The sequence below is a fragment of the Lipotes vexillifer genome, unplaced genomic scaffold (assembly GCF_000442215.2).
Source record: "Lipotes vexillifer unplaced genomic scaffold, Lipotes_vexillifer_v1.1 scaffold76, whole genome shotgun sequence".
NCBI lineage: Eukaryota > Metazoa > Chordata > Mammalia > Artiodactyla > Lipotidae > Lipotes > Lipotes vexillifer.
In genome coordinates, this window is record NW_006773751.1 from 2313438 (window position 1) to 2325822 (window position 12385).

Below are 12385 nucleotides of genomic sequence, written 5' to 3' on the forward strand. Positions count from 1 at the left end.
AAAAAAAAAAAAAAAAAAAATGCACAGAAAGGCTATCATTCTATCCTATTTTACCTGTCCATTTAACAGTTCAGATAAGCATGAATTTTTTTCCAAAAAGACACTATTTTCTGCTCTCTCTCTTAAGTACTTAGCAAAATGGCTTCTAATCTTAACAACAAAGAGATTTAGAATATATTGCATGATATTTTAAGAGAAAATACCTTCTTCCGAGAAATTGACCTTCTGTTGGGCACTGGTGGCTTCTAGAAGAGAGAAGCATACATGCTGTAGGTAACATCATAAGCCAAAGCTCAGGAATAAATAAGAGCATTTAATTTAGGGAAGTGAACATTACATCACACCAATTAAACTTTTTTGTTAAATTATAAAAAAAAGAATCAATTAATTCCCTTTACATTATTTCAGGAATAAGTCTGCTACAAACTAGAATCAGAAAGTTTACTGTTCATTCACCCAGAGGTCTGTTTGTATTATAAAACGTAACCTTTGTTTGCAGAAAACATGAAACCCTATGTTGATAAATACAGTCCCTATAGGTTTACTCTATTCTTATTCTCATATCTGCTAGATTCCCTATACTCTATTGAAAAGCCAACCACACCAGTAGAGTTGAAAAACCAGTTCTTTAATGAATCAGTGCATCCAAAGAGGATGTAAGAAAGGTAAAGAAACTCTCCTAGTTCCAGCAGGTCCACATACACCACTATTTCTAAGAGCCAGAGAATCTGGACAAAGATAAACAAGCAAAATGTGTCAAACAAATGCAGTATTTTTACATCGGCTATTCTGACTTTTATTTTTGTATTTTTGGCCGTGCCCCGCAGCTTATGGTATCTTAGTTCCCCGACCAGGGACTGAACCCAGACCCTTGGCAGTGGAAGCGCAGAGTCCTAACCACTGGACCGCCAGGGAATTCTGTGATTTTTTTTTTAAATAAAGGAAGATATACCCAAATGCAAGCATTGCACAATTGGGCTAAAATACTGCTGAATGATCATATGAGAAGTAGTATGTTCCACAAAGCTGAAAATTTGTGTTTGCTTTCAGATTTTCTTCTATTGATTTTTAACCCCTATTTGCTTTACAAAAGAAAAAAAAAAACTGTACTGTAGAAGGCAACTACCAAAACATTATATGGTGAATTTGGAAATACTTTTTAAAAATCAGTTTAATTAGATTGGTATAATACTAGTCAAACTACTCTTAATAGTGGCAAGTGCAAATCAGTATTTGCCAACATTTTTGCTTAAAAAAAATTTACCCTGAGAAAACTGCTAGTAATACTATGCTACTCTTTCCTTAGAAAGACTGTCTTTTCATTTTATCTTTTTTCTCCAAGCAGAAAAATGGAAAGTCAAACTTGTCTTAGTGCTATTCCCTTAAAATTTGTTAATATTTCCATTCACATAAAAAGGTATTGTTCCCTTTTTGAAGTTTTGTTTTCTAAGTGCATAACTATTACAGTATTTCTTTTTTGGACAGCTGCTTTGCTTTATTCATTTATACAACTACTCACATAGCATGCAAAAAAAATTTTTCTTAAGAGTCAATGGTCATGTCTTAGTTATTATTTTAATAATAGTAAGTCCTTAATATTTTCATGTTGCTAGTTAGTTTTCAAAAAACTTCATGTCTGTTATCTGATTCCCATAATGTCATAAGGGAATACTATCATAGGTAAGGCTCAAAGATACTAAGTGACTTGTCTAAGGGTGTCAGGATTAACAAGTGACAAAAAAGGACTTGAATACAGACTCTTCTAATTCCTAGTCTACTACCCTCCTACCACTGCATCAGTTTTGTTCATAATAGCCCATAGTAAGCACTCAGTAATTTGTTTAAATTTATTTTTAAATTCATTTTTAAAATTCATTTTTAAAAGCAGTTTAAGATTCATGAAACTGAGGGGGAGAGAGATTTCCCATATGCTCCCTGTGCCCAGACATGCAGTCTTCCCCATTACCAACATTCCTATCAGAGTGGTACATTTGTCACAACTGATGAACCTATACAGACACATCGTAATCACCCAAAGACCACAATTTACATAACAGCTCAATCTTGATGTTGTACCTTCTATGGGTTTAGATAAATGTATAATAACATGTATCCACTATTATGATATCAGAGTATTTTCACTGTCCTAGAAATCTTCTGTGCTCTACCTATATTCATTGCTCCCCCATCTCCCACCCCCACCCCAAACCCTTGGCAATCACTGATCTTTTTATTGTCTCAAGAGTTTTGCTTTTTCCAGGATATTATATAGTTGGAATAATACAGTATGTAGCCTCTTCAGATTGGCTTCTTTCACTTAGTAAGATTCACTTAAGGTTCCTCCATGTCTCTTCATGGCTTGATAGCTCTTAACACAATAATATCGCATTGTCTGGATGTTTATTTATCCACTCACCCATGGAAGGACATCTTGGTTGTTTCCAAGTTTTGGCAATTATGAACAAAGCTGCCATATGTGTGTGCAGGTTTGTGTGTGGACATAAGTTTTCAACCCTTTTGGGTAAATATCAAGGAATGTGATTGCTGGATTGTATGGTAAGAGTATGTTTAGTTTTGTAAGAAACTGTAAAACTAACTTCAAAGTGGTTGGACCATCTTACGTTCCCAGCAGCAATGAATAGGATTTCCTGTTGCTTCACATCCACATAAGCATTTGGTGTTCTTAGTGTAGGTATGTAGTAGTATCTCGTTTTCAATTGCATTTCCCTGATGACATACAATGTAGAGCAACTTTTCAAACGTTTATTTGCCACCTGTATACCTTCTTTGGTGATGTGTCTGTTACGGACTTCAACCCATTTTTAAATCAAGTTGTTTTCTTATTGTTGAGTTTTAAGAGTTCTTTGTATATTTTGGATAATAGTCCTTTCTCAAATATGTCATTTGCAAATATTTGCTCGCAATCTGTAGCTTGCCTTCTCATTCCCTTGACATTGTCTTTTGCTGAGCAGAAGTTATAATACTAACAAAGTTCGGCTTATCAGTTATTTCTTTCATGGATAATGCCTTTGGTTTATACCTAAAAAGGCATCACCATACCCAAGGTCATCTAGATTTTTCTCCTATGTAATCTAGGAGTTTTATAGTTTTGTGTTTACATTTAGGTCTATGATCTATTTTTTTTTTTTTTTTTTTTGCGGTATGCCGGCCTCTCACTCCTGTGGCCTCTCCCGCTGCGGAGCACAGGCTCCGGACGCGCAGGCCCAGCGGCCATGGCTCACGGGCCCAGCCGCTCTGCGGCATGTGGGATCCTCCCGGACCGGGGCACGAACCCGCATCCCCTGCATCGGCAGGCGGACTCTCAACCACTGCGCCACCAGGGAGGCCCTCTATGATCTATTTTGAGTTAATTTTTGTGAAAGGTGTTAAGGTCTGTGTTCAGATTCTTTTTTTTTTTGCATGTGAATGTCCAGTTGTCCCAGTACCATCTGTTGAAAAGACTCTCTGTTCCATTGTACTGCCTTTGCTCCTTTGTCAAAGATCAGTTGACTATATGTGGGTCTACTTACGGGCTCTTTATTCTGTTCCAATGATCTATTTGTCTATTCTTTTGACAATACCACATTGTCTCAATTACTGTAGCTTTAGGTTTAGTTTAGCTTGAGGCTGAGTACTGTCCTACTTTATTCTTCCAATATTCTGTTAGCTATTCTGGGTCTTTTGTTTCTCCATACAAACTTTAGGACTAATTTGTTGATATCCATGAATTAACTTGCTGGGATTTTGATTGGTGTTGCACTGAATCTACAGATTAAGTTGGGAAGAAATGACACCTTGACAATATTGAATCCTCCTATCCATAAACATGGAATATCTCCCCATTTATTTAGCAGTTCTTTGATTTCATTCATCAGTTTTGTAGTTCTTTTTATATAGATCTTGTACATGTTTTGTTAGATTTTTATCTAAGTATTACATGTTGGGGTATGCTAATGGTAATTATATTGTGTTTTTATTTTCAAGTATCTCTTGTTCACTACTGGTATATAAGACAGTGCTTGACTTTTGTATATTAACCTTGTATCCTACAACTTTGCATAACTGCATAAGTTCCAGAAGGTTTTTTTGTCCATTCTCTTGGATTTTCTACATAGACAATCATGTCATCTGTGAATAAAGACAGTTTTATTTCTTCCTTCCCAATCTGTATACCTTTTATTTCCTTTGTCATATTGCATTAGCTAGAACTTCCAGCACAATATTGAAAACTGGTGAGCAAAGACATCCTTGCCTTGTACCTGATGTTAGTACAAAAGCTTCCAGTTTCTTACCATTATTACACGTTAGCTGTAGTTTCTGTAGTGTTTATCAAGTTGACAAAGTTTATCACTATTCCTAACTGAGGATTTTTATCATGAATGGGTGTTGGACTCTATCAAATGTTGTTTTCTGCATCTATTGATATGATCATATGATTTTTCCTTAGTCTGTTGATGTGTTGGATTACATGAATTGATTTTCAAATGTTAAACCAGCCTTGCACACCTGAGATAAATCCTATTTGGTTGTAGTGTATTAATTCTTTTCGTACTTTTAAATTTTTGATTTACTAACATTTTGTTGAAGGTTTTTGCAACGGTGTTCATGAGAAATATTTTTTAAACATCTTTAAAAAAATTTAAGTAACATTGATCTGTAAGTTTCATGTGTATAGCATTTTATTTCTACTTCTGTATACCCTACAATGTGCTCAAAACCACAGACTTATTTTCTGGGACTTCCCTGGTGGCGCAGTGGTTAAGAACCCGCCTGCCAATGCAGGGGACACAGGTTCGATCCCTGCTCTGGGAAGATCCCACATGCAGCGGAGCAACTAAGCCCATATGCCACAACTACTGAGCCTGTGTTCTAGTGCCTGCGAGCCACAACTACTGAGCCTGTGTGCCACAACTACTGAAGCCCATGCACCACAACGAAGAGTAGCCCCCACTTGCTGCAACTAGAGAAAGCTCGTGCGCAGCAACGAAGACCCAATGCAGCCAAACATAGATAATAAACAAATAAATTTATTAAAAACAAAACTTATTTTCCATCCATCACACAGTTGATCCCCTCTACCCATTTCCCCTTCCCCTCCACCCCTTTCCCTCAGATAACCACTACTTTGTTCTATCTACATGTTTGTTTTTCTTTGGTATGTTCATTTATTTTTAAATGTTTATTAGTTTTTTTGCATTCCCCATATGAATGAAATCATATGTATGTCTTCCTCTGTCTGACTTAGCTCACTTAGCATAACGCCCTCAAGGTCCACCCACACTGTCACAAATAGCAAAATTTCATCTTTTTTATGGCTGGGTAGTATTCCATTTTATACATATACCACATCTTCTTTATCCATTCATCTGTTGATGGGCACTTGGGTTGTTTCTCTACCTTGGCTATTGTAAATAATGCTGTGATGATTATGGGGGTGGGTGGTGGTGCAGATATCTCTTCAGATTAGTATCTTCATATTCTTTGGATAAATGCCCAAGAGTAGGATAGCTGGATCATATGGTAGTTCTATTCTTAATTTTTTGAGGAATCTCTAAATAGTCTTCCATAGTGACTGTACCAACTTACATTCCTACCAACAATGTATGAGGGTGTCCATTTTCTCCATATCCTTGCCAACACTTATTATTTCTTGCCTTTTTGAGAATTCTAACAGGTATGAGGTGATATCTCACTGTGATTTTGATTTGCATTTCCCTAATAATCAGTGATGTTGAACATTTTTTCATGTGCCAGTTAGCCATCTGTATGTCTTCTTAGGAAAAATGTCTATTCAGCTCCTATGCACAATTTTTTTTTTTTTTTTTTTTTGCAGTACGCGGGCCTCTCACTGTTGTGGCCTCTCCCGTTGCAGAGCACAAGCTCTGGACGCACAGGCTCAGTGGCCATGGCTCACGGGCCCAGCCGCTCTGCGGCATGTGGGATCTTCCCGGACCAGGGCACAAACCCATGTCCCCTGCATCGGTAGGTGGACCCTCAACCACTGCACCACCAGAGAAGCCCCTATGCCCAATTTTTAATCAGGTTGTTTGGGGTTTTTTGTTTTTGAGTTGTATGAGTTCTTCATATATTTTGGATATTAACCCCATGTTTGATATGTCATTTGCAAATACTTTCTCCCATTCAGTAGGTTGTCTTTTCATTCTGTTGATGGTTTCCTTTGCTGCAGAAGCTTTTTAGCTTGATATAATCTCACTTGTTAAATTTTGCTTGTGTTTCCCCTGCATGAGGAGACGGATCTAGGAAGACACTGCAAAGACTGATGTCACAGAGCATATTGTCTCTGCTTCTCCTAGAAGTGTACGGTTTCATCTTATATTCAAATATTTAGTCCATTTTGAGTTCGTTTTTGTATATGGTTTGGTCTAGTTTCATTTTTCTGCATTTGGCTGTCTAGTTTTCCCAGTACCATTAATTGAAGAGACTATCCTTTCTCCATTGTATGTTCATTGCTCCTTTGTCATAAATTAATTATCCATATGTGTGTGGGCTTATTTCTGGGTCCTCAATTGTGTTGCACTGATCTATGTATGTTTTCCTGCCATAGCAACCATGCTGTTTCTGTGTCTTTGTAGTATAGTTTGGAATCAGGGAGTGTGATACCTACAGCTTTGTTCTTTTTTCTCAGGACTGCTTTGTCTACTTGGGGACTTTTGTGGTTCTACATAAGTTTTAAAATTTTTTGTTCTTTTCTGTGAAAAATGTTTTTGGGATTTTGATAGGGGTTGCACTGAATCTGTAGTTTGCTTTAGGTAATAAGTACATTTTGACAATGTTAATTCTTCCAATCCATGAGCATAGAATATCTTGCCATTTATTTGTATCTTCTTCAATTCAACAGTGTCTTGTATTTTTCACTGTACATGCCTTTTACCTCCATGATTAAATTTACTTCCAGGTATTTTATTATTTTTATTGTAATTGTAAGTGACATTGCTTTCTTTCTTTCTTTCTTTTTCTTTCTTTTTAACATTCTTATTGGACTATAACTGCTTTACAATGGTGTGTTAGTTTCCACTTTATGACAAAGTGAATCAGCTATACATATACATATACATATAGCTCCATATCTACTTCCTCTTGCGTCTCCCTCCCGCCCTCCCTATCCCACCCACCTAGGTAGTCACAAAGCACGGAGCTGATCTCCCCGTACTATGCACATTGTTTTCTTAGTCGCTCTGCAGCATGTGGGATGCTCTTGGACCAGGGCTCAAACCCGTGTCCCCTGCATTGGCAGGCAGATTCTTAACCACTGCATCACCAGGGAAATCCCCAGATTTTTATATATTGACTTTATATCCTGCAACTTTACTGTATTCATTTATTATTTCTACTTCTTCCCTCCCAATTTGGATGCCTTTTATTTCTTTTTTCTTATCTAACTGCTCTGGCTAGGACTTCCAATACTATATTGAATAGGAGTGGTAAGAGTGCACATCCTTGTTTTATTCCTGATCTTAGAGGGATAGCTTTCAATTTTTCACCATGAAGTATCATGTCAGTCGTGGGTTTATCATATATGGCTTTTATTATGTTGAGGTGTGCCCCTACTATACCAACTTTAGAATTTTTATCATAAATCAGTATTGAATCTGGTTAAATGCTTTTTCTACATCTACTGAGATGATCTTATGGCTTTTGTCCTTCATTTTATTAAGGTGGTGTATCACAATGATTGATTTTATAATGTTGAACCATCCTTGAATGGAATAAATCCCACTTGATCATGGTGTAGCATCTTTTCAATATATTGTTGAATTCAGTTTGCTAATATTTTGTTCAGGACTTTTGAATCTATGTTCATCAGAGATACTGAACTCTAATTTTTTGTTGTTGTTATCATCCTCCGGTTTTGGTATCACGGTGACATTGGCCTCTTAACACATTATTGACCAGGGGATTTCTGCAGAAACTAATGCCTGTGGCATCTCTGGTCAATAATGTGTTAAAGTGAGTTAGGAAGTATTCCCTTCTTTTCAGTTTTATGGAACAGTTTGAGAAGGATAGGTATTAAATCTTCATCGAATGTTTGGTAGAATTCGCCTGTGAAGCTATGTGATCCTGGACTTTTGTTTTTTGGGAGTTGTCTGATTACTGTTTCAATCTCTGTACAAGTGATCAGTCTATTCAGATTTTCTATTTCTTCCTGATTCAGTCTTGGAAGGTTGTATGATTCTAAGATATTGTCCGTTTCTTCTAGACTGTGCAATTTGTTGGTGTATAGCTGTTAATAATACTCTCTTATAATCCTTTGTATTTCTGTGGTAGGTTTTTTTCCCCTCTTTTGTTTCTAATTTTATTTATCAGAGCCTTGTTGCTTTTTTCCTTAGTGAGTCTAGCTAACAGTTTGTCAATTTTGTTTATCTTTCCAAAGAACCAGCTCTTAGTTTCATTGATATTTTCTACTGTCTTTTTACTTTCTTATTTATTTCTGATCTTACCTTTACTTTTTCCTTAATAATACTAACTTTGGGGTTCGTTTGTTCTTCTTTTTCTAGTTTCTTTAGGTGTAAGGTAAGATTGTTTAGGATTTTTCCTTTTTCCTGAGGTAGACCTTATCGATACAAACTTCCCTACTTGTAAAGTAACCATACTCCAATAAAAATTAATGAAAAAAAAAAGACATGGATGTACTCTGTAATGACCTACATGGCAAAAGAATCTTTAAAAAAAGTGGATATGTGTATAACAGATTCACTTTGCTGTAAACCTGAATCTAACACAACATTGTAAATCAACTATATTCCAATAAAAATAATTTTTTAAAAAAGAAAAAAAGTGACAGGACGAGGGGAAGTTGGCGAAAGAGTAAGAAGCAGAGATAACCTTCCTCCCCACAGATACACCAGAAATACATCTACATGTGGAATAACTCCCACAGAACACCTACTGAATGCTGGCAGAAGACCTCAGACCTCCCAAAAGGCAAGAAAGTCCCCACGTACCTGGGTAGGGCAAAAGAAAAAAGAATAAACGGAGACAAAAGGATAGGGATGGGACCAGCACCAGTGGGAGGGAGCTGTGAGGAAGGAAAGGTTTCCACACACTAGGAAGCCCCTTCACGGGCGGAGACTGCGGGTGGCGGAGGGGAAAAGCTTCGGAGCCGCGGAGGAGAGCACAGCAACAGGGGTGCGGAGGGCAAAGCGGAGAGATTCCCACACAGAGGATCGGTGCCGACCGGCACTCACCAGCCCGAGAGGCTTGTCTGCTCACCCGCCGGGGTGGGCGGGGCTGGGAGCTGAGGCTCCGGCTTCAGGGAGAGGTCAGAGCGCAGGGAGAGGACGGTTGGCGGCGTGAACACAGCCTGCAGGGGGTTAGTGCACAACAGCTAGCCGGGAGGGAGTCCGGGGAAAAGTCTTGACCTACTGAAGAGGCAAGAGACTTTTTCTTCCCTCTTTGTTTCCTGGTGCGCGAGGAGAGGGGATTAAGAGCGCTGCTTAAAGGAGCTCCAGAGACGGGTGCGAGCCACGGCTAAAAGCGCGGACCCCAGAGATGGGCATGAGACGTTAAGGCTGCTGCTGCCACCACCAAGAAGCCTGTGTGCGAGCACAGGTCACTATCCACACCCCGCTTCCAGGGAGCCTGTGCAGCCCGCCAGTGCCAGGGTCCCGGGACCCAGGGAGAACTTCCCCGGGAGAACGCATGGCGTGCCTCTGGCTGATGCAACGTCATGATGGCCTCTGCCGCTGCAGGCTCGCCCAGCACTCCGAACCCCTCCCTTCCCCCGGCCTGACTGAGCCAGAGTCCCCAAAGCAGCTGCTCCTTTAACACGGTCCTGTCTGAGCGAAGAACAGATGCGCTCCTGCAACCTACACGCGGAGGTGGGGCCAAATCCAAAGCTGAACCCCGGGAGCTGTGCGAACAAAGAAGAGAAAGGGAAAGCTCTCCCAGCAGCCTCAGGAGCAGCGGATTAAATCTCCACAATCAACTTGATATACCCTGCATCTGTGGACTACCTGAATAGACAAGGAATCATCCCAAATTAAAGAGGTGGACTTCGAGAGCAAGATTTATGATTTTCTCCCCTTTTCCTCTTTTTGTGAGTGTGTATGTGTATACTTCTGTGTGAGATTTTGTCTGTATAGCTTTGCTTCCACCATTTGTCCTAGTGTTCTATCTGTCTGGTTTTTTTCTTAAAAAAATTTTTTTTCCTTAAAAATTATTTTATATTTTAATAACTTTATTTTCTTATCTTACTTTATTTTATTTTATCTTCTTTCTTTTCTTTCTTTCTTTCTTTCTTTTTCTTTCTTTCTATCCTTCCCTCCCTCCCTCACTTCTTTCTTTCCTTTCTTTCTTTCTTTCTTTCTTTTTCTGCCTTTTATTCTGAGCCGTGTGGATGAAAAGCTCTTGGTGCTGCAGCCAGGAGTCAGTGCTGTGCCTCTGAGGTGGGAGAGCCAACTTCAGGACACTGACCCACAAGAAACCTCCCAGCTCCACATATCAAACGGCAAAAATCTCCCAGAGATCTCCATCTCAACACCAGCACGCAGCTTCACTCAACGACCAGCAAGCTACAGTGCTGGACACCCTATGCCAAACAACTAGCAAGACAGGAACACAACCCCACCCATTAGCAGAGAGGCTACCTAAAATCATAATAAGTCCACAGACACCCCAAAACACACCACCAGACGTGGACCTGCCCACCAGAAAGACAAGATCCAGCCTCATCCACCAGAACACAGGCACTAGTCCCCTCCACCAGGAAGCCTACACAACCCACTGAACCAACCTTAGCCACTGGAGACAGACATCAAAAACAACGGGAGCTACGAACTTGCAGCCTGCAAAAAGGTGAACCCAATCACAGTAAGATAAGCAAAATGAGAAGACAGAAAAACACACAGCAGATGAAGGAGCAAGATAAAAACCCACCAGACCTAACAAATGAAGAGGAAATAGGCAGTCTACCTGAAAAAGAGTTCAGAATAATGATAGTAAAGATGATCCAAAATCTTGGAAATAGAATGGACAAAATGCAAGAAGCAGTTAACAAGGACCTAGAAGAAATAAAGATGAAACAGACAATGATGAACAACACAATAAATGAAATGAAAAATACTCTAGATGGGATCAATAGCAGAATAAATGAGGCAGAAGAACGGATAAGTGACCTGGAAGATAAAATAGTGGAAATAACTACTGCAGAGCAGAATAAAGAAAAAAGAATGAAAAGAACTGAGGACAGTCTCAGAGACCTCTGGGACAACATTAAACGCACCAACATTCGAATTATAGGGGTTCCAGAAGAAGAAGAGAAAAAGAAAGGGACTGAGAAAATATTTGAAGAGATTATAGTTGAAAACTTCCCTAATATGGGAAAGGAAATAGTTAATCAAGTCCAGGAAGCACAGAGAGTCCCATACAGGATAAATCCAAGGAGAAATATGCCAAGACACATATTAATCAAACTGTCAAAAATTAAATACAAAGAAAACATATTAAAAGCAGCAAGGGAAAAACAACAAATAACACACAAGGGAATCCCCATAAGGTTAAGAGCTGATCTTTCAGCAGAAACTCTGCAAGCCAGACTGACTGGCAAGACATATTTAAATTGATGAAGGAGAAAAACTGCAACTAAGATTACTCTACCCAGCAAGGATCTCACTCAGATTTGATGGAGAAATTAAAATCTTTACAGACAAGCAAAAGCTGAGAGGGTTCAGCACCACCAAACCAGCTTTACAACAAATGCTAAAGGAACTTCTCTAGGCAAGAAACACAAGAGAAGGAAAAGACCTAAAATAACGAATCATAAACAATTAAGAAAATGGGAATAGGAACATACATATCGATAATTACCTTACATGTAAATGAACTAAATGCTCCCACCAAAAGATACAGAATGGCTGAATGGATACAAAAACAAGACCCGGGCTTCCCTGGTGGCGCAGTGCTTGAGAGTCCACCTGCCGATGCAGGGCACACGGGCTCGTGCCCCGGTTAGGGAAGATCCCACATGCCGCGGAGCGGCTAGGCCCGTGAGCCATGGCCGCTGAGCCTGCGCGTCCGGAGCCTGTGCTCTGCAATGGGAGAGGCTACAACAGTGAGAGGCCTGCATAACGCGCGAAAAAAAAAAAAAACAAGACCCATAAATATGCTGTCTACAAGAGACCCACTTCAGACCTAGAGACACATACAGACTGAAAGTAAGGGGATGGAAAAAGATATTCCATGCAAATGGAAATCAAAAGAAAGCTGGAGTAACAATTCTCATATCAGACAAAATAGACTTTAAAATAAAGACTATTAGAAGAGACAAAGAAGGACACTACATAATGATCAAGGGATCGATCCAAGAAGAAGATATAACAATTGTAAATATTTATGCACCCAACATAGGAGCACCTCAATACATAAG

The 12385-nt window shown here is 39.2% G+C and overlaps 1 protein-coding gene across 1 annotated transcript in view; it reads right to left on the reverse strand.

Annotated features, from left to right (window-relative positions):
- Positions 1-12385, reverse strand: part of TOR1AIP1 (torsin 1A interacting protein 1) — a 52618-nt gene that overhangs the window by 16977 nt on the left and 23256 nt on the right. Inside the window, exon 4 of the mRNA XM_007448518.1 lies at positions 204-245. Within this exon, the coding sequence (XP_007448580.1) occupies positions 204-245 (42 nt within the window). The remainder of the gene's footprint in view (positions 1-203; positions 246-12385) is intronic.